Below are 26,996 nucleotides of genomic sequence, written 5' to 3'. Positions count from 1 at the left end.
TCACATGATCCTTCAGAAATCATTCTGAATTGGTCCTGTACATCTCATAGTTCAGAGAAGGGAAATAATGTGATGAATGTAGATGGTTGTAGTGTGAATTTGTGTCAGTGGTTCTCAACAGGACCCGGATTGAAAATCAAGTGGTGACCCGAAGTGATATCTAAATTGTTTATCGTACAAAAAGTAAAAAATGTCCTTAAATTCAAACTTTAAAATGTAGTAATATTTCCAAGAAATGCTAAGGCCTGACAGTATGCTAAATGATTACCATGACAAAAGCTTAAGGATGATGCTGTCACCAGACAAATAATTCATCATATAAAACACATTGTGGTCAATGCAAACCCTGCGAACCCGTATTTAACAAAGCCTAGGTCACATTTTCTTTATGTTCAGTAGTTTTGTTCATGGTTTTTCATGTACCCTCTCCATTTTGGCTTCATATTTTGTCTAGTGGATGAATTTGTGCCAAAATACTGTGCACACATTTATTTTGCTCTCTTGACAATGCATGATTATATTGTTAGCTGCATTTTATTATTTATTGTCTACGACCCTGATCAGAACAGATCTGCGTCCCATCAGTTTAGACCCACTGTTTTATGCTATGCCAAGTTTGCAGCACAAAATAATGACGGTACTTTTTGTTGTAGAAAATGTCCAGTTTGTTGATGGGTTGATCAGTGGCTTTAGATGTCGGGCGACAAGAAGGAATCCAGATGCAAGCGTTTCAAAAATGTGAAGGTATCTCAGAGTTTTTAAAGTCGATCTCTCTTTGATTACTCGCGTAAGGATGATATGGTGCTCATACAAAAATAGTCAGGTAACTTTTCGGTCTGAACAAAGAGAAATTACTCCCTAAACAAAAATCCAGGGAAAGCATGGAAATTCCAGATTTAAACAGAACGGAAAAAGAAAACAAAGCACATCCACAACACACACACACACACTATACCCACAATTCAACTCTCTTGTGGTGAGTCCACGTTCAGCCAGGGTTGAAATCAAATCACAGTGGGAACTCGCGGTGAGGTTACAGTCCTTACAAACAGGCTTTTTTCATTATGTTTTCACAGCAGTCAACAACATATTCTGTTTTGTTGTCCTCGTGGGTTGTGCTCAATTGAGCAATTACCGTCCACTGATCATGAGAGATGTTTCCAATGGATCGGCTTGAATACGTCACTACACAACACAAAGGGATGAACAGGACAGGAGTTTGGAGGAAGTCGGACGGTAGGTGTCGATTCCGTGGGGAGAGCAGGAAGTAGCTTTCATACAGCAACAATGGCAGCGTCGAGAAACATTTTGCTGGTTCATTACGGATAGATTTGCCTTGCGTGCTTGCCAGCCCCATTGTGGGGGACGTTTATTGTTGGTCGAAGTGACTACCAAACCGGTTCGACTCGAGGACGGGGTGTCAAATTGATGCCGTATCCACTTGCTCAACTTTTGAAAGGGCCCCAAATTAGCGTTTGAGGATGTGTGTCGCCCATCCAGCCTAATTCTTTTCAGATTCCGCTCCTTTTGTGTTGGAAAATTCTCAGCGCTGAAGCAAAATCCAGGAAAGGCTTTATCTGAGCCACTGCAAATCATAATGGGCAGTGGTGTATTTTCTCAAGGGCCCCCTCAGTGAATTGTGGGGATGTCTCCCATCCAGGTCCCCGGTAGCGGTCTGGGATACGTGTATGCATTCTGTGAAAACAACCAAGAAGGAATTAGGTTTACACAACAAATATAGCATTGTAATGGGCACTTTTCCAGCACAATTGGAATGCACTAAGCATGTTGTTTACACCCAGACTCAATGCAGCCTGACAAATTAGCTTTCAAATGTGTTTAATTTGATAGCGTTCCCAAGATGATGTTTCTTGTGCAAACAATCCTTTGCTTTTAATCGAGCTACGCAGTCTTAGACTCTCATTGAGGAATCAATTAACTGTCACAACTATATATTTGGTATCTTTCTTCATGCAGCCAGGAACATTTTTAAAAAGCATGCCTTTTTCCAATTAACTTCTAAATGGCGTGTTCGCCAGCTGAACGGTTCACTTAATTCACATAAACATGTTTCACATCCGCTCATCTTCAAATAGAAAGTAACCTATGCTGTGTGGCGAACTGCTCTTCATGTTTAAAATAATAATTAAGCATTAAAACGGTCCCTTCTGGTAAAGAAGCCATGCATGCTGGGCCATTTTGCACTAAGTGTGAGTTATGCATACAGATCATTTACAGTGGTTCCACGTCTGCTCAGAAAAGTGCAGTTTGTTCGCTACAATGTCCTTTCATCCAGCCAACAATCTTTTTGTGTAATCATGTGCCAAACGGGGGAGTTTACATGCTGTTTATATTTTGCAGTTGAATATATGATATTCATTCTGTGTGAAGGAACAAAATCAGTAGGGGTCTAATCTCTCAATCGCGGGGCTCCACAGAGTTGTAATTATTGAGCTTATGAATAAATCTTCTTTCATGTCTCACAAAGTTGAGCGAGTGGGATTTATTTTCCATGTTTATCCTGAGCTGAACATGGTGATGTAGCAAGCAAGAGCATGACTTTGTTTCTAGTGTTATTATATTGAATAAATAGGCAAATTAAAAAACAGTTATTTGCAGGAAACATGGATGCATAATATGTTGACAACTTAGGAAAGTCAAAAGTTCAATTTTTTTAATGAAATTTTTATCTATTTTTATTTTTTATCTATCTATCTATCTATCTATCTATCTATCTATCTATCTATCTATCTATCTATCTATCTATCTATCTATCTATCTATCTATCTATCTGTCTGTCTGTCTGTCTGTCGTTCTATCGTTCTATCGTTCTACCTATCGTTCTATCATTCTGTCTGTCTGTCATTCTATCATTCTATCATTCGTTTCTATCGTGTCTGTCAGCCTGTCCATCTATCCATTGTTCTAACGCTCTTTCTACCGTTCTATCTATTGTTCTATCATTATATCTATCATTCTTTTGTTCTAACATTCTACTCTATCGTTCTAATTGTCTTAGAGGGGATCCATCCATCCATCCATCCATCCATCCATCCATCCATCCATCCATCCATCCATCCATCCATCCATCCATCCATCCATCCATCCATCCATCCATCCATCCATCCATCCATCCATCCATCCATCTATGTCTAATCAAAGGACATTATGTGGAGGAGTATAATTGTTGTGAGCCAAATTCAAACTCGTATTGCTCATATAAGCACCACTGGAGTGTGTCAGGATATGTGTGTTTACTGCTAAACAACTGTGTGTGTGTGTGTGTTTGTGTGTGTGTGTGTGTGTGTGTTTTATCTTGAGTTCTGAGATTTCTTTGATTGTTATAAATCACTCAGACCTCAGAGATAACGACTTAGCCAGGGACTCACTCATGTTCACCGTGGTGGGAGATGCTTCACTAATGGCTTTTTAATTTGCACCTCATCAGTCCTGCAATAGAGGTTTCCAGACAGGGAATGGATAGCGCTCACCTTATCATTGATTAGTCTTCCTCAGAGACTCTAAATGAGCCTGTCCATCAGAGGTACTCATTTCTATACAAAATAGCAATTATTATCATAATGCCAGCTCTGGATTGTTATAAATGCACCTAGCCTAACTGCCCTTTCCACACACGTCTGCACTCATGCGTGTTAGCATGTGCATGTGTTTGTAAGCAAACTTGCCCTTGATTTATCAGCCCTTGTGAACAGAGGACAGCAGCTCCAAGAGAAGTGAGCCAAACACTGTGACACATAAACGTGCACACATATAAATCTTGATGGCCACTCTACCTCCGCCTGTACAATAGAATCATGAGTCATGCGGTGAAGCAAATTAACTGATGGGCCACATAAATTCTTATGATGACAAATAAAAATGTCAACATCAACACTTGGCTAGGTTTGAACACATTTCATATTATATGGCAGATGGATGAAGTGAATCGAACAGTAGAGAGACAAAAAAAAAAAAAATCTTTCATAGCTCAAGAGTCTTATAGAATTTTTGTTATGTATGTAATTGTTAGTCATTTTATATGTCGACATGCATCAGACATTTCAATTCCTTAGGAAAATACATTTACGTGTTGAATCCACATGTACCAGATGTGGCTGAAGAATCTTCATGCAGTTCTTTGCTACACAACGAGAGTTCATAATGGACAAACTTGACAAACTTGACACCATTAAATTGGTAAATATGTCTCTTTCATGCTATTGCTCTTCATTTACTTTTCATTTACTTTCATGTGATATATTCCAAATCTTTTGAAGTCAAATGATAGCATGTGCAAGGAAAAGATTTATAATCTTCCCCTCTAAAACTCAAAAAATGGAGTCATATAATCTAAGCATCGTTTCGTTTCAGAAGACTTGATATAACGCACAAATCACACGGACTACTTCTATGGTTATTTTAAGGTATTATACAGCATGACACATGTAGAACATGTAAAAGAAAGAAAAAAAAGATGTGTAAGAAAGTTCTTTTACTTTCCTCTCGGAATGAATGGGAGAGGATTTACAATAAAAGAGTCTGGGAAGAAGAATGGTGCAATCATACCTAATTTGTACCTAGTTTATTGTTTTATATTATACCAGTTTGAATCAGATCCCAGAGGTGATTGCATGTATGTGGGCATGCCATTTACACACCCACCCACAAAATTCACTCCCATCAGGTAACATGGAAATGGGAAAAACCTGCGGAGTGAAAGGAGCATGTAGGTCATGCAATAATTTCGTTTTTGACGACTGTGATGGCAGTATGCAAATGCACACCCAGAGGGGCTGTAAAGGGTTTGGATCTGTATAATTGTCTCTATTACTAGCAGGAGAATGACTTTTATATGTCAAATGTTGGTAATTGCTGAAAAAAAAATAAAAAAAAATAGACAAGCATCTGCTGGGAGAGATGGTGATATCTTCACAATACTGTGACATTCTCAGAGGGGAAATTTCAAGAAAAAGTTTAACTGCACTTAAGTTCCCCCTTTATGAAAGAGGCCAACATGTGGAACAGCTTGTTAGCTGTGAATAACCGAATCAAGTTAAATAAGTTCTACAATTGCAGGCGTATTGATAACTGAGAGAGAATTTTGACCTTTTAAAGCTCTCTGCAGGAAAGACTCTTTTGCTTGCTGATTAGACTGCAATTTGGTTTCTTCAATGCTGTTTGGATTTTGGAAGCTGGCTATGTTTGAAAGGGAATACTAGCATACTGTGCTGTAGTGTTGGCACACTACTGGAACTTCGATGCAATAACTTGAAAAATATCAATATTCAAAACCACAATTATTATTATTATTATTATTATTATACACAGGTTAGACAAACAAACAAAGTTCAACATCACTATTATGTACTGATAATATGTTAAACTTAAAATGCAAGCATATTGAATTTGTGTCCACTAGTAAAGAACATTTATTGTTATTAAGTTTATAGAATTTCTTATATTATGTTTGATTAAAGCACAGAACAACTTTAAGTTGAGCAAACAATTTTTTTCTCCAAGTCGGTTGCCTCAAGTTTGAGTTTTTCATCTTCTGATCTTGTCACAGTGTTCAACATGGCATGCTTTTATACTGCACATTTTAGTAGGTTTTGTTGTAGTTTGAGAGCCCCGATATACTTCAAGCGAAATCGGAAAACAAACTGGTGTGATGTCATTTAGAAAGAAAGTTCTAAACAGTTTGCCAAAGCGAACTTCCCGGAAAAGTTTGTTCTGGCTGGTAAACACAATCGAGCTACCATTGGTCTGTGGCGATGATGTAATAGATAGGTGTGGCTCTGGGACTCCGCCTTCTTTGACGTGAAAATCTTCTCCGGTTCATTTCTTCTGTTTAGTCCATCGAGGTCAGACGTCAGCAAGTAAATTCACTGGTGGAGAGTCACTTTATAGTAGAAAGTGAAGTTGTAATTCTAATTGAAATGTACACTGACACTGTTTTTTCATGTCTGATACTGTAAAGCTGCATGCTTTGAAACAATCTATTGTATAACATGCTATATAACTAAACTTGACGTGACATTACTGGACTATCGAATTGCGGAGCTCAGGCAAACATGTCCACATCACTATGATCAGTTGCTTTCTTAACTGCCGCTTTTTTACTACTTTTATTTTTGTTGTTGAAAGGAAAGCGCACAACACATATTTACAGATTCATCTAAACGTCGCTTTCAGCAGCGTGGGTGGTGTTGGGATGTTCGCCAACAGAATATTGCTGGTCACGTATTTCGAACTTCTTTTCACCCCAAAGGCATAGAACAAAACAGAACTTTGCCATGAGTATATCGGGCCTTAACCGGGTAATGTGTGTTTTAGCTCTACAGTAGTTCTATGGTAGTAGTTCTAGTAGTAGATGGGTTTTATTTTTTGTCATAAAATCATTATTTCTTCTGTGAAACACAAAAGCTCTTTGTCCTATAGCTGCTCTTTTCATGCAATTAAAGTAAATGAGGACGAGGCCTGTTGAACTTCAAAATGACAGTATGAGCACCACGCTGTCATTTGACTTCAAACGACTTGAAATGTAGTATATGGAAATGTAATGTATTTTTCCCATTTTTGGAGCTTGATAGCATCTGTTGAATGACGAATGGGTAGGCAAAGGTTCTCTTTGACAAAATGTGTCTTTGCTTATCAAAATGCAGGAGTTCAGCAAGCATTTGTGAAAATGTCTCTATAAATAAGCTAAAAGAACTTAGTCAATTATAAGCCCTGAGAATATAAAGCAACAGCACATTATTATGTTCTACAGCATTCACTTTTATTGAATGGAAACATTCCAGTTATTCATGGAAAAAAAAATCATTTGTGTTCCATGGAAGAAAGAAAACTAAAAGAGAAAACTCTGAAGGAACTGCAAATCTGAGAATTACCCTTCTGTTTAATTAGCCACTGGGTCGAGGGTTCAGACAAATTCTTCCTTTCTCTGATGAAGTCTCATCGCAGTGTGATATAAATAGCCTTCACATCCAGCCGCACAGTTTGTTTTTAATCTGCACCTTTAATCCAAGATGGATTCTGCTCTATGCTTCTCTGCTCACTTTAATTTCCTCTCTCACTCCTTAAAGAGTGTAGAGAGAGAGAGGAGACCATAAGGGCAGTAATGAAGCGATTGTGCCAATGGATTTCTTTAATAAGTGAGGACTACCTCTAACCTCTGAGCTCAACCGTCCCTCAAACTCTGCACCTCTGCAGACGCACTGTGTGTGTGTGTGTGTGTGTGTGCGCGCAGGCATACTGTATGTGCATATGTCATCTTTAACTGATGGAGAAAAAATGTTGGAGGAGAAACAGAAATGGTTGCATTATGTCAGAAGGTCAGGAGAAGCGAGAGCTACAGCAAGTACAGAGACGTTGACGACTCCGCATTGATACAATGAGTGCATTGGCAAAAGATTTCCAGATTAGTGCATCAAACATTTGAAAGATACTCCTGTGTATTGTTTGAGACTGTTGTTGGAAAGTGAACTAGATATCCATGAGAAGAACTGCTTATTTCTAGGCTTGTTTCTGTGAAATACTATACTACTTTTAGACAAAAAAACCCCAAAATGACTGATTATGTCTGCATACATTTCTGTAGATTTCTTTCGTGTTTTCTGAATAAGCACTCATGGACCAGCACTGCTGTGCAATTACAGTGTTTAAATGATTGGTCTAGTATTGTGATATGAGCTACTTCAGATAAAACACCCCTAATTAGAACATACAGTATAAACAAAAAGAACTGTGTTTTGTCATCTTTATGGTCAGTCGGGTTTTCAGCGGGTAAACGCTGCGTCGGCCAAACAGAGCAGACGAAGAGCGCATGTTTATGACGTAATAGTTGGTTCATGCCGGCGCAGTGCCGCCAAAACCGGTGAAACCATTGTCTTGTTATTAGGGGGGATTATATGTGAATTAGGGCTGTCACTTTTGTGAAAAAATCCTGTTCGATTTTTGAGACATAAGTGTTTATTGAATCGATTGTTAAATCGATTTTCCATGTCTAAAGACGTTTCCATTTTAAACGCCAAATATGGGCAAATCTACGGACAACTATCAGGCATTAGGACGAACGTAAAGAGGGCGCTTGAGACGCGCACAAGTCAGCAATATTCCTGTTGATTTATTGGCGTGAAGTTTCGTGCACAATGACAAACAGGAGTGCAACATTCTCGAAAAACAATAAGCAGAGTGGACTGCCATAACATCAATGAAAAACATTACTGCAGGCTTCAACATGGCTGTGTTTACAGTTAGAAATGTCAAACAAATTCTGCCTACGTAGGCGATTGTAGCCCGTAGCCCGAATCTGTGTCTGTATGCATGAGACGGTCTGAATACCGGCAGAATTCACATTTCTGTAGTAAAAAGAGAAACATTATGCAGAAGTATAATTTGCTGTTATGTGTGTTTGTCAGAGTTGCTGTGTGATGCGCGTTCGCTGTGGGCGTATCGTGACGAGCTGGATGTGCTCCGAGAAAAGACCTTTAAAATCGATTCCCTATTTTCGTTTTCGAAACTTGTTGGTTGGTCCGATCGATTGTGCAATCGATTTTCGAACGTAAAGTGACAGCCCTAATGTGAATTATGTGTTTGGTATTTACGTGTTTCTGTGTTGTTAATAGTGATTATCAAATAAATATATTAATTACCAGTGAGAACTATTGTTTAATTTTGATTGATGAACGTTTTGTGTGTATAATGTAACGGGTAAGAACTTAAACATATATTTACTTGTCAATGGGTGCTTGCCAAAGAAGCGAAAGTCTGGCCTTCTCACAAGGGAGGCCAGACTCACAATCAGGACTTGTTAACCAAGTCGGAGCGAGAGTGCAACTGCGGTGCCTCAAGCAAACCTTTGTGTACTATGGATACGTTTTGGAGAGTTTTTCGTCTTTATTTTTTATTTTATTTTACTTTATTTGGTACTTTTTAGGTTTTTGTGTGCACCTGTGTGTATATATAATATATATATATATATATATATATACACTCACCTAAAGGATTATTAGGAACACCATACTAATACTGTGTTTGACCCCCTTTCGCCTTCAGAACTGCCTTAATTCTACGTGGCATTGATTCAACAAGGTGCTGAAAGCATTCTTTAGAAATGTTGGCCCATATTGATAGGATAGCATCTTGCAGTTGATGGAGATTTGTGGGTTGCACATCCAGGGCACGAAGCTCCTGTTCCACCACATCCCAAAGATGCTCTATTGGGTTGAGATCTGGTGACTGTAGGGGCCATTTTAGTACAGTTAACTCATTGTCATGTTCAAGAAACCAATTTGAAATGATTCGAGCTTTGTGACATGGTGCATTATCCTGCTGGAAGTAGCCATCAGAGGATGGGTACATGGTGGTAATAAAGGGATGGACATGGTCAGAAACAATGCTCAGGTAGGCCGTGACATTTAAACGATGCCCAATTGGCACTAAGGGGCCTAAAGTGTGCCAAGAAAACATCCCCCACACCATTACACCACCACCACCAGCCTGCACAGTGGTAACAAGGCATGATGGATCCATGCTCTCATTCTGTTTACGCCAAATTCTGACTCTAGCATCTGAATGTCTCAACAGAAATCGAGACTCATCAGACCAGGCAACATTTTTCCAGTCTTCAACTGTCCAATTTTGGTGAGCTCGTGCAAATTGTAGCCTCTTTTTCCTATTTGTAGTGGAGATGAGTGGTACCCGGTGGGGTCTTCTGCTGTTGTAGCCCATCCGCCTCAAGGTTGTGCGTGTTGTGGCTTCACAAATGCTTTGCTGCATACCTCGGTTGTAACGAGTGGTTATTTCAGTCAAAGTTGCTCTTCTATCAGCTTGAATCAGTCGGCCCATTCTCCTCTGACCTCTAGCATCAACAAGGCATTTTCGCCCACAGGACTGCCGCATACTGGATGTTTTTCCCTTTTCACACCATTCTTTGTAAACCCTAGAAATGGTTGTGCGTGAAAATCCCAGTAACTGAGCAGATTGTGAAATACTCAGACCGGCCCGTCTGGCACCAACAACCATGCCACGCTCAAAATTGCTTAAATCACCTTTCTTTCCCATTCTGACATTCAGTTTGGAGTTCAGGAGATTGTCTTGACCAGGACCACACCCCTAAATGCATTGAAGCAACTGCCATGTGATTGGTTGATTAGATAATTGCATTAATGAGAAATTGAACAGGTGTTCCTAATAATCCTTTAGGTGAGTGTATATATAGGCACTGTAAATAAATTACACCTTGCACGAGAGTGCTTTGCGAGTAAACCATCATTTTTTTTACATCCTCACGGACCCCAGTTACCCTCCCCCTTCCCCCCCTTCCCCCCCTCTTCCCCCCCAAAGTGAGCAGTAGCACTCGCTTCATCACACAGTCTCTTCCTTCTACGTTTGTGGTTCCTGGGCAGAACCCCCAATTCAACCATACGAATGAGCAAAAATGATTTGAGTTAAACATCACATTTGTGTTTTATTTTAATTGCTGAAGTAAAAGTGTTGAACATTCTTCTGTCATCCAGTATGGCAGCACTGCTGAAAGGTTTGTTTGAGCTGTTCATAAATTTGCATTTCCTTCAGCCTGAGGCTTATTCATTTCACTTTTGGTTTGAAAGGGCCTTCACATTTTTTCCTAGAACTTTTTCCATAAAAACTAAGCAACACAATTTATTACTTTTTTAGGGAGTGACACAATATTGTAATGCATTACTTTTAAAAGTAACTTTCCCCAACACTGTTCAGGAAAATATTCAATGGTCTCTATATAAAACAGATTGAGGAGGGGTTGAAAAATAAGAGGGCTTGATGACATAGTTGCTTTTTATAATGGATAATGTACAATACCATTCAAAAGTTTGGGGTTAGTGAGAAAAATGAACATCAGAAATGATTCACTTATCAAAACTGACAGTTTTACATTGTCAAAAAAATATATTTAAAATACATGCAAATACATTTTTTTAAACTTTCTGTTCACTATTCATACATTGATATTATGTTTCTTGAGCAGCGAATCATCATATTAGAATGATTTCTGAAGGATCATGTGACACTGAAGACTGGAGCAAGGATGCTGAAAATTCAGCTTTGATCAATAAATTACATATTCTAATAGAAACAGTTATTTTAAATTGTAGTAACATTTCACAATATTACTGTTTTTACAGTATTTTTGATGAAATAAATGCAACCTTGGTGAGCAGAAGAGACTTTTAAAAAACATTAAAAACTCTTACTAACCCCAAACTTCTGAACGGTAGTGTAAATACTACTTTTTTTTTCTTTGCAATAATATGCACTGAAAAAAAAAAAAAAAAAAAATTAATATTAAATAAATAGATATTAGATTTTATAATGTTAAGAAAGTAAATAGAGTCAGTTTGGATATCATGTTGACTTAAACATTGCTTTTGATCCAAGTGAAAACAAGGGTTGTGCATCTTATGCAAAGAGCGTGAGTCTCAGGAGGGAGGATTGAGGAGCATTGTTGGATTATCTGTAATGTTTTCTCTCCTCACACACACAATACGCATTATGAGTTCATATGAATGGCTTCCTCAAGATATGACAACGCAGGTTGATATTTTTAATGTGAAGCCATTAATATTCCTCATAATTCAACACTGCAGATTCACTACAGTATTACTTTTTAAATATGAAATCTTGATACAGAAACCCTTTTTTAAATTCACATTGATCTTTATGATTTGATTATTCACAGCTCATGAAACAAATCCCTCTTCACCTTGCAGCACAATCCATTTCCCATGTATTGCACATATGCATAATATTAGTATCTTCACTCCGATCTGTCAGTCTGCAGGCTCCTGACACAAAACAAGCACTGGATTCTCCCTCGGAAAACGCCGCAGGCTCAGAAAAATGTGCCAACTGCAGTCTATTAATACACTTCGTCTTTCATCTCATCCATTTAGCCTGTTGTTTGAAGATTGCTAATAAACGTGATGTCTGTGTAAACATCGTTGGCTTATATTCATGGGAAGAGCGGCGTGCAGTTTAATTCTGAGTGCAAATTTCGAACAATTATTATTATTAGGCCTGTTTTGTTGCAGGAAGTGATGGAGTTATCAGTTCATTGATAGCGTTGTTGCCTAAATGATCAGCATGAGCCACAATCACAATCAAAGTAGGCCTGTTCACACGGCTTCCCAGTTTTGATCAATATTGCTAGGATTTTAAAATAATTATTTTAAAATGCAAACAGTATTGGGTGTAATACATTACTTAGTAACTTATTACTGTAATGGAGTAAAGTAAGGAATTACTTTTTATCTTTCTATAATGTAATTACAGTTACGTCTGATGTATTAAATACTGTAGAAAAATTCTATATAAAACAATAGTGTATAATATCAATATCAAAATGTAATGTCTGATGTTAAAATGTATGTTTTTAATGTTACCTTCTCCTTTAAATACTTTGGTCAGTTCAATAATATTTTATGCATTTTTATATTATTTATTTGCCAGAATTAAAAGAACATTTTCATGCCTATCTTTGTATTGTTCAACTGGTTGAGGTTGATAAGGGATTTAGAAAGTAATTAGAGATGCAATACTAGACAGTAATTAGTACAGTAATCTAATTACACGGTTGAAGATGTAATTAGTAGCTAGTTATTAGGCTAATTCCTTTTTTTAGAGTAACTTACCTGACACTGTTTATAAATGATGTTTTGCATGAAGAAAATTATGCCTTTTTTGTATAATTCAGCCATTTCTTCCACCCATGTTCTCATTGCGGTAATGAAAAAAATGCACTGTATGCTATAAGATATTCACTTATTCCTGCAGAGACGTTTTTGCTTTTTAGCTGTGTGTTGGGGTTCACCAGCCATGTCAACGAAACGAATGAATGAAAATTAGCTTATCAATGCATATCTAAATTTGCGCCTACGGTATCTTTGTACAACTTCAAGAAAAGAAACAAAAAAGATGCTACAAAGGACAGTTTTGAATGTTTTATCAGACAATAACTACTAAATTTATACTAAATTAAGTAAATTTATACTAAACTACTAACTACTAAAGCTGATTCGGGGCAACAGCTTAGATTTCGGGACGTCTGGTCACCCTACGACCTGCTGCGTATGTACCTTGAAAACGCGCTACCTGAAATTGCCCGAAGAGATGTGCATTCAGTCTAAAAAATAAACTCAGAATTACAACTCCCAAGTTCACTTCACTTCATGGTTCTGGAGACAAAGCATCCTTATCTGCGACAGAAACAAGCAAGCAAGTATCCACTTAGGAACCTTCAGCAGGGATCCGAAAATGAGCAATTTCATGCTGAGATTAGAAGTGTGAAGCCAAGGTGGAAGTGTCATTGAAAGACTAGGAAACAATCTCGATTTAAGAGTCACCAGAAGATTGGAGAAGTTAGTCACAGTACTGAAGTACAGATTAAAACAGCGCTTGATGTACAGTGGTAAGACATTTGCCTTTAAAATTCAAGATGCCTGTTCCACCATGTTGTCTTAATGAATCAAAACATAAAGGACCGACAGCTGGTTTTGAATTGCGAACTGTCAACCGTACGGGAGATCTACTGAAAAATTAGCACATGAACAGCATGTGAATATGATGTTTACCCAAACGCAAAATGTATTCTGCCCATGGTGTTACATTTAACAATTACAGTACTGATCCTAAAATACTCAAGCCTCCTAAAAAACAGACACAATTTTTGAATGGGTGAACAAAGAGATGAATGACTGATAAGGTATAAGCTCTAAATGCCTTCAGCATGATGCATATAAGCATATGCCACACTGTATATTTCTATAATTTGGGAGCTTTTAAGGCTGGTGGGAAAATGATTGACATCTTTATGGAACTATCAAGCACAGTAAAATGTGACATTCTCTGAATGTCACACATCAGCACTTTGGAGACAAGCCAGTATAGCATCACCATCATCATTATGGTGACAAGTTAAGGCAAAGGTTCTCAGCTGGTTTTGCTGCATTGGGCGTCAAGAATGGGATAGGAATAGGACAACGTTCAGTTTCTAAATGTCTTCTGAATTGCAATGGATTTATGCTCTTTGCAGATATTTACCTTACAATGTGTAATTTTAGTGTATTTGTGGTTTTCATGGATGAAGGCATTTCATGCATCTGCTCATTTTGGCATCTGTGTAATTTGGCTAGATTGTAATACACAAATGAAATAGCACAGGAATATAATTTTGGTAGAATGGGAAGTGTTTTCTCCTTCCTTTTAATAAACCTATATATTGCCCTGCCTTAACTATATGCACAATAATGTGGTTAGTTGCTTTTACTGTAAATATACTGTAAATAAATTAATTGATTTGTGAAAAATCATCTAATGAAAATAATGCCATTGAATTTCAAAAGTCGCTTTAGAAGACTGTTTTTCAATAATATAGAAATAAAGTATATCACTGACTTAGGTAAGACTTTATTTCAATGGTCACTTTTTGACATCCTTCCAACTACATGCCAACTATCATAAGAGTATTAGTAGACTGTCTGGGTTAATATCTGCTAACACTTTGTGACGGCCCCCCAAAAGACATTCTAATTACATCAACTTATTCTACTAACCCGAACCCTAACACCTAACCCTAACCTAACAGTCTACTAATACTCTAATGAGAGTTAGTTGACATGTACTGTAGTTACAAAGTTGTCAGTAGAGTGTCTAAAAGTGACCATCGAAATAAAGTGCAACCCTGACCTAAAGTCCTCAGCAATTATGTCTATTTATGTAGGATATAATAGAAGCATATGGGTCTGGTCTGACTGCAGACTCGCAAAAGCTAGACTGAGATACTTCAGGCTTGAATTTCCATGGTAAGAAAATCCCTTACTACGGAATTCACATGAGTATTAGGAGGCATGATAAATTGCATTACTTATTAATTACACTAAATGACCATGTTCAATTGAAAAGCCTATTTTTATCTTTTGCACTCCCTTTCTGTGACCCTATTCATACAGCCCATCAGTCGAGAACCACTGTGGTGCACAGCAGAAAAGTGTTTCAGCCTGAAAGATACAGAACCGTGAGGATTTGATAGAGCCAGCCAGTGTGATCTACAATTGCTGTGCTTTGTGTCAAATTACAATTACAAGATAAAATTATAGGCCACACATCTTCCCCATCAAAAATGTCATGCAGTTTTTGGTTAGGTTTTTAAAAGCTTTCCAAAATAATGAGAGATTAAACTAGAGCCAGGTCAATTTGACAAAAACACAGAAAAAAAAAGACGGTAAATAATAACACACATAAATGAGTACTCCCGCTCATTAAATGTCAAAACTAACACGTGATGAACCGTTACAACACAGAGCACCAAAGAAGTGATCAAATAAATGATGTAGCAGCCCCAAGCAGGAGTTGAAAGACTAGGCAATAATTGAAGGTGATGGAAAACATGAATATGTACATTGATTTCCAACAGCTGGTACTGGTAAAAGGGCAAAGAATGTAGTCATGCAGCATAATGCATCTAGAAAAAAAATAAAAAAATAACGCTTTGTAAAATAAAGCTCCATAATTTAAGTACATAATTACTGAACGCTATTTCAGTTCCTTCTCGTTCCATGATAAACACAGGGCTGATAATAGTGACTCACAAGTATGTCATTGTGAGTGTTGTTTCGTGTCAAAAGGCTTAGTTTCTGTAAGGCTACTAAGGATGACAGAACTCTGCTGGGATTGTTTGCTATGAATTAGGTTTAATTGAGGGAGACCATCAAGAGAAAATTATAGAGCCAATTTAAAAGCACTCAAGGGTTGTAAAATTGAACGAACTACTATGGCGGTCAAAGGATGAACTTGTTTACAAGTTTTCAATTGTCAATGTATGAAACAAGGTAGCAGAACAGATTGTTCTATGAGCACATGCTCTAATAGTCACTTTGCCACGGCTCTAACCACTCCAGCATGAAGGGATAGCTCACTTAAAACCAGTGAGTCTTAGTTATATATTTATTTATTGGTTGGTTGGTTGGTTCAGGTGTTGTGATGTCTAGTAGTATAGTAGTATGACTTTCCATTTAAAGGGAGAGGTCATATGATTACAAGATAAACAACAGGATTCAAAGTTAATATATACTGTATACTCTCTGACTTGATTGATCTGACTTCTAACATCCCTAACATCCCTCTTTTGGCTCCTTGCTTGCAGATTAGTCGATTTTCTCATGATCAGATGCTGCTCTGTTACCTGTCACGATAAGACATATTTACATTTACATTTATGCATTTGGCAGACGCTTTTATCCAAAACGACTTGCATTGCATTTCAAGGTACACATTTACATTCTTATCTGTTCTTGCTTTTTCTGGGAATCGAACCCATGTCCTTGATGTTGCAAGCATCAACGCTCTACTGTTTGAGCTACAGGAAAGCCTGTAATTCTCATTAAAATCTCAGTGAGCAGCCTCAATCCTTTACTGTTGCTGTGAACCACCCCTATTTACTTTCATACTTTTCCCTAATAGTGACTATCATCCTGTGCAGTGTTGATCATAACGGGGGGTGTGGACTGTTTACAGTATAAATCTTTGGAGGGGTCCAAAAGCCTCCCATCAATTCAAGCACTACCCAAAATCCTAAATGTTGCATTATTTACTCTTTCTAAACATGTATGCTGTTATTTTTTCTGTAGAACATGCAAGGGGAATCTTTTGAAGTCTTTTTTTTTTCTTAACTCTTTCCCCGCCTTTCAAGATTTTCGTAATTTGTGAGACAACGCTTCCCAGCCATTGACGGAAATGTCCAGCTTTCCGTGTTTTCACTGTAATGTGGTAGGGGGTGCTATTAGGCATCTTCTGAAAGAGTACTGAATCTTCTGATCAAACCACATGCGAAGAAGAAGCAGAAACAAGCAATATCATACTGTATGTAAGCAGATGCATGTGTAAAATAACGCGATCACCAACAGCATATAAATCAAAACTGCCTAATGTTACCGAATGAAATGCCGACCCGGGACGAGGTATAGGATTGTGCAACCTTAGGGGGTGTTAATGGACTTGATCTACTCCATCTATGTTTTGATCATCGTTCTGAATCCGATCTGGATGTAGTCTTTGACAAACGCAATTTTTTTCAGCTTTTTGCTCAAATATTGCTTTTTTCTAATTTTTTTTGTTTTGTTTGTTTAAAAGCATGTGGGTCTGTTCTTTCTTTTGATATATTGAATATTCAGATATTCATACGAGAAAAAAAATATTCTGGGGGCCATGAAACTTTTGTGAAAATTATCATAAATGCTGGCGGTGGCTGGCAACTTTTTAAAAAACTCTGGCAGGGAAAGAGTTAAAACACAGGGAACAGTCATAGTGAAGCTCCACTATGTCAACTATGTCTGTCAAGCTCCAAAAATAGCAAAACCAAAAAAGTTCTTCATATGACTAAAGCTTCAGAATATTTGGAATATAGTGCACGAGTCAGATGGACTGCATTTATGCTAATTTCATGAAGAGAAGGGAAGTTGACAGGCTATTCTTGTATGAAAAAAAATCTTTGTGTTAAGATTTTCATTTGGGGAAAAACAATAACAACATGCATGTTTGAAATGACCTGGTGAATAAATAAAAAGATAATTTTAGTTTTTAGGTGAACTATTCCACTACTCGTGCATATATATGTGAGCATTTCAAAGTAACAACAGTGCAAGGAGAAGAAAGAATTATACGGGCAGTCATGCTCTTAAAAAAGTTTACCTCTGACTCCCCGGTGCAGAGAATGCGTTTTTTTAATGGTAGGTCATACCTCGCACTCTCTGGAGCCCGAGATGGTGCAGGTGCACGCCCCGTTAACCAAAGAGTCCATCGTCTCTGCATTGGCATGGTTGTAGCTTAGATAATACTCTTGCAGTTGTGAGTTGATGTTATGTTCAGGCTCTCGAGTCTTTTTCCTGCGCTTGCGTCGGATAGAGTGCTGCTGGAGTTGCCTCATGCTGTTAGGGTATCGTCGCCACGACACGTAAATCACTAATAGGATTAATGAGACAGAGAGAAATAGGGCAACGCTGCCCGCGATGATCTTGTGGAAGGTCATATGCTCAAACTCAGGTTCGGGGGTGAAGGGTAGGGTGCTAGGCGTCACTGTTAGAGGTGCTAGGAATTCTTTGTCAGACTGAACAGGGAATAAAACTTTTGGGGTGAGTCTTTGTATGTGAGTAACTTGGGAAAGCTGTCTAGTTGAGGTGCGTGGGGTTGTAGTGGTGGTTGTGGGTGGCTTTGTCACATAAAGAGTTGTCATAGTAGTAGTCAAAAGAAGTGTTAATTCCGTGGTCGGTTCCACAGTAAATATCTCCTCGCACACCGAGTTGTTCCTCACTGCCTCCATGACTCTTTCTCCCTGAAGAGATTTGGGAGTGCTGCAAATAATGCTGGCATCTCTAGTTCCCCTGAAGTTTCTCAGCCAAGACACCAGAGGGCAGATACTAGAGCTACAGTCCCATATGTTTCCTGCCAGGTTGATGGTGCTGATGGAGATCCATGATGAAACCACTTCCTGGGACACATTACTGATCTTGTTAGACTCCAGATTGAGAGTATGCAAATTGGGCAAACACCTAAAAATAGCAGGATCCAAAATTTGAATCTCGTTGCCTGATAGATCCAGTTTTTGTAAGGTGTGCCAAGTCCAAGGCGAACCTTGGACGACAGTCCGTATGCGATTCCATTGCAGATAAAGAGCCTGTAGATTTAAGAGGCGTGGAAATAGGAAAAAGTTAATCCTGGAAAACTGATTGTGTTCAAGGTGAAGTTCTGTCAGCCTGAGCAGTCCCAGAAAGGTCGTTCGAGTGATAGTCCGTAGGCGATTGTAACCCAAATCTAGAAACTCCAGGCTCCGACATTCCATAAACGTACGGACAGGGATGCTTTTGATGTTGTTTGATCGCAGGTGAAGATTCTGAAGCTTGCGAAGTCCATGGAAATGCCCTGGTGTCAAGTCCTGCAGCTGATTGTAGGACAAGTCAAGGTTGCGTAGGTTTGGGACAGTCTCAAAGGTGCCATTTTGCAACTGCACAATCTTGTTAGAGCTTAAGATTAGTTCCTTTAGCCGACGAAGTCCCTGGAAGGCCAGTCTATCCACTACGCTGATGGAATTGTGGTCCAGATAGAGCCAGACCAGCTGGTTGAGGTGAGCAAACTGGTAAGGTAGCAACAACAGGAGGCTGTTGTACCGCAGGGATAGACCCTGGCACCCTAGAGAGATGTTCTCCGGGACGTCTTGAAAGGCGCCAGACTCGCAGTAAACAATCTTGCCTTCGCAGCGGCAACTCACAGGGCACATCCGCTCCCCCTTGCTGAGCAGCAGGAGAACAGAAGCATGGAGAAGAAAACATGACAGGCGCCCTTCCCAGAGTAAGGGCCCTGCAGAGAGAGACAGACAGAACACAGACAGACAACATTTGAGGTCAGTTTTAGTATTCACCCTAGAGAGCACAGGTTTGCAGGTGACTGAGTACATATGTGCGCAGCACATCCATTATGCACAGCCTCACCTTTATCATCAAGGAAAACGATTCATGACTGTGATGGATGGGGAACATCCTGCAGAGTGTGGCGAGTGTTTTCAAGCTATTAAGACATAATGCATGACATCTAAAAAAACGCACTGGGGACCCTCTAATTGAATACGAGGATTCGAGTGGATTTATCCATCATTTAGCGCTACACCTTTTAATGTACCCTGGTTTCAGACAAAATGGAAGCGAGTGGGAAGCGAAGAGAGTGTTTTAAATGAATGGAAATCAATGAGCTCCACTTATCAGAGCGGAGCTAATCAGCATACGTCTAACATACGCACAGAGCCGTCCGTCGTTGCTTGTACACCCCCTCAAAAGATTTAACTAATGTTGGAGATTAAAAATAGCATGCCTTCACAATCTATGTAGCTCAAAGCAGCCAAACACTGAATGCATCTTAGGCGCCATGCTAAATTAAGAGTGAGAGAAAGGCAACATCAGGGTCATCCGTCTCAAAGTTTGTTTGTATCATTAGCAAGGAACACATGACAAATAAGATTCCTGCTGTTCTGCTGCTTTGCGCTGATGCTTTAACAAGAAGAGATGTGCAACAGTAATGGGGCATACCAAACGGTTTACACAGTAATCAATTTTATATAATAGTGTCCTATTGGGGCAGTAAATATGTTTCGTTCTGTGGATAAAGGCCAGTCACCCATCTCCTGCTGACTAGTTACTGGAACAGAGATATGGTATTGAGAGCACATCACTTCCTTTAGCAGCAGAGATCATTAGCGACATGGTCTTAATGGATAAAGACCCCATAAGAATGTGGTAATTCTTCCAACATGAGACCGCACAGCCAAGTAGGCTGGCTTACATAGCTGCCTCAGAAGACAACATTTTTAAAATAATTATATGACCCATTAATACTGCACATTCTCTTAATTGGGGGCAAAATATTCGATAAAAGCTGCACTCTCACTGAGATATGGATAGGTTTTTCTCGAGGGTATTTCATGAGCAACTCAGTGGATTTGGAACATTTTCTCTAGCTTGTTATTAAATTGGTACAACAGGAAAAAAACTTGTGCATTGCATGTGAACCTATGCAATCAATCTCCAGGTCTGGCTGTTAAAGAAATCAATGAGCAAATTAAACCTTTGAGAGTCATTAGAGGCTAAAGATTTTCAGAGCTGATTCGCTTAATGTTTTCCTCTCACTTAACTGTTTAAAATCAAGAGCAGATAAGGCTGTTTTTAAAAGCATAGCCACCCAATGTGTTCTTCATGGAGGGAGAGTTTTATCAAAGATGTAGTGTGTGTTCCTGACTGTCCACATGCTACATTATTTGAATCCTGGTTGTAAAGGTATAGTTCACCCAAAAATGAAAATGATGTAGTCATTTACTCACCCTCAAGTTGTTCCAAACCTGTATGAATTTCGTTCTTCTGCTGAACACAGAAGATATTTTGAAGAATGTCGGATAACCAAACAGTTAATGAGCCCCACTGATGTCTAGAAATAAAAAAATTAAAAAAATGGAAGTCAATGGGGCCCATCAACTGTTTGGTTACTGACATTCTTCAAAAAATCTTCTTTTGTGTTCAGCAGAAGAAAAAAATTCATATACATACAGGTTTGGAACAATGATTTCAAATGATTTTCGGTGAACTATTCCTTTAACGAGCATGATTCCTTAAAAAAAAAAAAAAAGTCATTTTGGCTTACTGCTTCCTGTTTCATTCTGAAATTCATCGCATTACTTTGGGTAAAATTGTGTAGTAAGCACTGTTTCATCTTGTCTCTTCTTGTTGCTCCCTGTCCCTTACCTCACTCAATGTCTCACTATGGAGGCCATAGTTGTGATCTGATGGATGCACCAGATAACATGAATAATTTAATGTAGAACTGTGAACTTTTCACATGTGTCACCCCCACGTTTTAACAGACCTCTTTTTTGGGAGCCCAAGGAAAACTAATTGACATTCAAGGTCACTCATGTTCATGATTCTATGGTTCAGAAGGCCATTAACAGGGCTTTCGACATCAGGACGGGGAGAGAGGGTGAGAGACCGAGAGAACGAGAGCTGCCATCTCCTTTGGCAAAAAGACAAGTTGATATTTCAAATGAATCCTGCACTGTTCCATTACCCTGACATGGAGAGTAATACACGGGCCAGACTCAGCAGGAGATGATTAAGAAGCACGATGAATGCAGTGAGGGTTTGAGAAATAATGTAGCAGGGTAACAAAACAAATAAAGCAAATGTGTCAAACAAGCCACATTTATCCATTTCTTCAGGTACACAAGAGTACACATCTTTGGTGCTAGCAGAGACTGCTGTCTTTTTATCCAAAGAACAAAACAACCACCAACACTGCCAGAAATGCAGTAGATGGAGAAAGGAGTTTCATGTGTTGCGTTTAAACTATGGCTGTCAATTGAATTAGGTCAATTAACTGTATTTAATTGTAGATAATTAATGCATTATCATTTAGGAGATTTCCTCATCTTAAATTGATATATGCAGTCAACTTGAAAATTATTAATTAAACGGCGTATAATGCAATTAATTCAATTAACATTATTAATAAATTGACAGCCCTGGTTTAAACTTTGAAGGATATTGCTTGATGTCATGCTTTGTGGTAGATTAACTTTCACTCAAGATTCAATTCCCAGCGCACAGAATGAGCCACCAACACTTTCCAATTGAGGTCTAGGTTTCCTTTTTTTTCCAGACTCTCTGTCCACAGGGACTGCCTTTCCCAATGGACTGCCCCTGCAGTGCTTTTTATAATGTTTTTCCTCGCTGTCCTCAGTTTAATGTTCAAGGGAGTAGCTAATCCTAATTTGAGTCTATTTTGTGTCATCTGATCATAATCTGATTGGAATACAAGCCTTGTCAAGAGCCATAGGGGAGAACTAAACCTTGCCAGAGGAAAAGGTAAAAACATAATGTGGTTCTGAAAACTTCATTATTTTTGTCAGTGGCGAGGCTGAAATGAACAAGCATTCAACCTCATCTGTTCTCTGTGCAGTTGCTAGCTCAACTGGTGCAAACAACGTCAAGGTTAAGGGTTCAAATCCCAGGTAGAACATACATGTCGAATGTAAGGTAAATTACTTTTTTTCCCCATTATGAAACCTTATTGACAAGCCATTTGCTTCCGTAGTGTGTTTGTATTTAAAAATATATATATATATATATTTAGTGAAACAGGATATCCAATGCCACTAAAAAATGGGACTTGATTTTATCCATCAGAATTGATTTGATGGTTTAAAGTGGGCATTTCATAGCTGAATGGAGTTTGCAGTGGGATGTGGAGGACTACTCTCCTCCTGAAACACTCACTTTGGAGGAGGCTTTTGAGGACTGGAATGTGGAGGCGTGGAGGTCAAGTTTACTCTACAGAGCATCTCTGTTTATCCCAGTGGAAAAACTGCTGTTTCAAATTATTTGCTTTCTTTGTAAATAGGCAGCATCAACTAAAACATTAACTTAAAACTATGTATGCTTAACCATTTGACTATTGGTTAGCATTATTTCAAGTCTAAGCCAAAAAGCCTAACCCTAATCATGGATGAATACTTCATTATATTAAAACTAATAATAATAAAAACAGGAACGTATTAAATAAAGCATGTTTTAAGTGTATTGTGGCTGCATGTACAGTCGTGGCTATTTTAATACTATATTAAAGGTAGTTTGGTGTGCATGACTGGAATTTCAGAATATTCCTAATGTGGTTGGACTTGTGCCATATGGACAAAGCCCCTCTTTGCCCTGGAGTCCTTAAGATAATGCATTTTGTTAATAATATTAAATTAGATTAATCTTGATAGAGCATGCAGTTATCAGCTAGTGTTTTCTCATAGTTATTCTGGCATACATTAAGTGTTTGCTCACATTAACATATCTGTGGTTTGAAAATGCATTATTCATGTCAACATACTTAATTTAACACTGTTTAGCTCTTAGATTTAAAATGGTCAAGTCATTTCTTCGTTTAGCATTATACAGTAGGATGATCTTCAGTTCCACACATTACGCCAAGTAGGGAATTCTCTGGTTTTCAGATGTAGTTTCTGTAGGAGAACATCACATGCTCCTCTCATAGATGGCTGGAGTTCTTCCAGCATTTAGTTCAACTTAAAGGGTTAGTTCACCCAAAAATGAAAATGATGTCATTCCAAACCTGTAAGACTTTTGTTCATCTTGGAAAAACAAATGAAGATTTTTCAATGAAATCTGAGCGATTTCTGTCCCTCCATTGACAGTCCACACAACTACAACATTACACTTCAAAAAGTTCATAAAGAGATTGTAAAACTAATCCATGTGAATTGAGCATGTAGTCCAAATTTTCTGAAGAGACACGAATGAGGTTCATTCTCGTGTTACGCAGCACGTTTGAGCTTCAGCGAGAACCAATGAGGTTCCTTTTCGTGTTACGCAGCACATTTGAGGTTCTCGTGCATCAAGCAAGTACGGTTGAGCTTCTGTTTGATGATCAATATTTATAAGTGAAAAAAGCCTAAAATCTGTTCATCACACAAAGCAATCGAATCCCTTACCATTCAATTCATATTGATTAGTTTTAAGATCTCTTTATGAACTTGGTTGCATGAACTGTCAATGGAGGAACAGAAATTTCAGGTTTCCATTCAAATATCTTCATTTGAGTTTCGAAGATGAATGAAAGCCTTACTGGTTTTGGAATGACATGATGGTGAGTAATTTTTTTTTTAAATTTTTACATTTAATATCAGAGGCTGGTTGCATAAACATAGCCATTATGTTAAGACAGTGTCTTAAGTTCAAGTATGACCCACTAGCAGTTAATCAGGGGCAGTCAGTCTTAGTTTTTGGTATCAAATTAGGCTAATCTACATTTTTATGTAACTGATTTAAAAAAGATATGAACAGTTTTAAAGAAAATAAATTGATGTCTAAGTTGTAAGACCGGCCCCTGGTTTAGCTCAAGGTGATCATGCCTTGGCTATTCAAATTGGTATGAAGCAGGTTTATATTTATAATTGACAATATAGATTATCCAAATGATTAAAGAATGTAATATAAAGAATGACATTCTGACCTTATCAGAATTCCCATATGTAACCCCTTTGGTTCATCTCGCTCCGCTTTGAGCAGGATTCGAACCGGAATTTCCGGCATTGGAGATGAGCGCGCTAACAAAAGCTGCGGTCTTTAGCGTCAGTTGCTAGTGCGCCTCTTGAGGCCAGGGGAGTGAGGTTTACTCACACAGCTCTAACGAGCTGGCCTCTGTTACACATACTTGGAATAATTTGTGGAACTAAATTTCATATGTTAGAGTGTTGAGTGAGGCATCAATGCATCTGGGGACAAGCAGAACGTGGTTCTGTTTAGTAAGTGATCTACATTGATGACCATAGTCTGAGTAGCGTAACGTGCTCCAGGACGTGCTCCTACTTATACCTTATAAAGAATCAGCACTGTTCACAGATGGAGGCGCTCTCTAATGCACATCCTTAATTGATAACATGGCCACTGATTCAAATGATGATTGAGGTAATTGTGGATTTCAGTGTAAAGCACAAGGAAATTTACCATTATGAAGCCTAGCAACTGCTGAGTGCAGCCCAGAATGCAAATTACAAAGACAAGGTCTATCATGTTCCACTGGACTGCCAGGAAGAGCCCAATTACAACACTGTAAAAAGCTTCCTTTCCACTTGACTCAGACCTATCATAAAGCATTTCTAAGCTTTTAATAGGGTCTGCCTACAATTATTATTATGCTTGCTTGCAGCTTTAAAATAACGGTGAAACTATATGTATAATTATACATTTTTTGGGGGTTACAACGTATATGGATATATAATAAAACATGTCACCTTTCTGCCTTCAGATCGGTTTAAATGGTCCTGCAGTGTGACAATGCTTGTTCATAAATAATAATAATAATAAAAAAAAAAAAAAACTAGTGATAGCAAAAAGGAGACCCTTTTCAACAATGTTGATAAACTAAATGTAGCAAATGCCACATCTACTGCCGCACTCGTTACTGTGGGCAACACGTACAGTTCTCAGTAAAGAAAAAAAAGTATTTGTTTTCTGTTGATCAATGTTCATTAAAAAAAAGGCTATATCAAAAACAAGAAAAATAGATGCTTTTGTTATTCATAAAATTTCGCATGATAAAGCTCGCTCTGTACAAAGTCTCATATGTAAAAGTCAGAAGCATTCACGCTTTTACATTTTAGCTCCATAATTCAGTATAAATTACAAGGCGTTTGCGTTAATGCTTGTGTCTAGTGATGAATGACCATGAGGTGGAAAAGAACATGACTGAAATCGGGAATGGAGAAATTGATTGACCATCAAAATGCAGGCAAAACACACGCACAAATCCATAATCAATAAACGCGTCCAAAAACACAAAATTATCTAATTTGCACCAGATGATTCAAGTTCAAGGATTTGCATGCGCCTCGAAAATGAAAGACTGTTTGTCATTACGCACTTAAATGCGAGAGCTCGGTCATTTAGCAAACCAACAGAAATGTTTCTTTGCTTTATGTTCTTACCCATGGCACTGGTTCTGCTCCAGTTGCGCGTTTATAAGGCGATTCACCCCACAAATCTCTCTGCGCTTTTTGGTGAAGCTGAAGTGCAACTAAATGAAAGCGTCAGTTTATTGAGCGCAGTTGCGCGCGAGTCAAATTGACAATCATAACTACCAAAAACCGAGTTAATACCTCCGGTTACTGATTCCCACGAACATTAAATTGCATAAAATCACGAACGTGATGGTTAAAGCGAAAAAACAAAACGAAGGGAAGTTTCATCAGGCGACAAAAGGCATCACGATCCATACTGTAGATGTGAAGGGTTGCTGGATGCTGGAATCTTCCGAATGCGCGCAGCTTCAGCACCAGCGAGTCCGAGGGACGTGTTGCTTGCATCCACCGGTTGTTGCGCTGCGAGCGATTCAGGAGCGTCGCGGATGGACAGCAGCGATCACACGTCACACGTCTGGGGGTGGCTGTGGTTTACTGGTTCAATGATTGAAGATCTGTGCTGCTGGCTGATAGGCTGCATGTTCTCAACTCAACTCAAACAAGTGTTGATTCATCAATCTCTACTCTTTGCTTGCAGGCACTTTAAAGGATCTGTACATGTACGTTTTCATGTGTCTTATCCCCATGTTGTGTTATAACCGGGTGAAATATAAAATATTCATTTGAATTTTATCACAACAATTGTATTTTAACAGAGGGGTTCATTTCACTTCATGTCACAACTTAGATTTGACTAGATGTTGATTTTGAACATGCCACTGGCACGCATGAAAAAATCTGGCAATTTATTAATACATATTCTAAATTTCTCTTCATGTTCCTCTTTCTCTCTTTAAACACATATTTCAGTTGATATGATAGTTATATATTTTTAGCACTTTCCATCCTGTTAGTCTTCTGTAAAATCCAGTTCAACAGCACATATATCTACGGAAGCCCA

At 38.4% G+C, this 26,996-nt stretch overlaps 1 protein-coding gene across 2 annotated transcripts; it reads right to left on the bottom strand.

The window, feature by feature from the left end:
* Positions 1 to 279: 279 nt before the first annotated feature.
* lrrtm4l2 (leucine rich repeat transmembrane neuronal 4 like 2) lies at positions 280 to 26,508 on the bottom strand. 2 transcript variants are annotated; one of them, XM_079896638.1, is made up of 3 exons: positions 26,063 to 26,508; positions 17,774 to 19,386; positions 280 to 1,695 (listed from the first exon to the last, which is right to left on the bottom strand). In XM_079896638.1, exons 1-3 carry the CDS (start codon positions 26,064 to 26,066, stop codon positions 1,630 to 1,632), a joined length of 1,683 nt encoding a protein of 560 aa, XP_079752764.1. In that variant the 5' UTR covers positions 26,067 to 26,508; the 3' UTR covers positions 280 to 1,629. The 2 variants fall into 2 exon arrangements, with proteins under 2 accessions (XP_079752764.1, XP_079752765.1); XM_079896639.1 differs by having other exon boundaries at positions 1,622 to 1,695; positions 17,725 to 19,386.
* Between the last annotated feature and the right edge of the window lie 488 nt (positions 26,509 to 26,996).

Source organism: Squalius cephalus (genome assembly GCF_949319135.1).
Source record: "Squalius cephalus genome assembly, chromosome: 16".
Lineage (NCBI taxonomy): Eukaryota > Metazoa > Chordata > Actinopteri > Cypriniformes > Leuciscidae > Squalius > Squalius cephalus.
The sequence above is the reverse complement of the archived record's forward strand: the minus strand, read 5'-3'. Positions and strand labels throughout refer to the sequence as shown.

Bases quoted from the DNA above. Each gene is read 5' to 3' on its own strand.
- lrrtm4l2 (XM_079896638.1), bottom strand. The intron at 1,696-17,773 runs GTATGACCTACC...TTGTTTTCACAG, and splicing joins CGGGCTCCAGAGAGTGCGAG to AATGCATACACGTATCCCAG.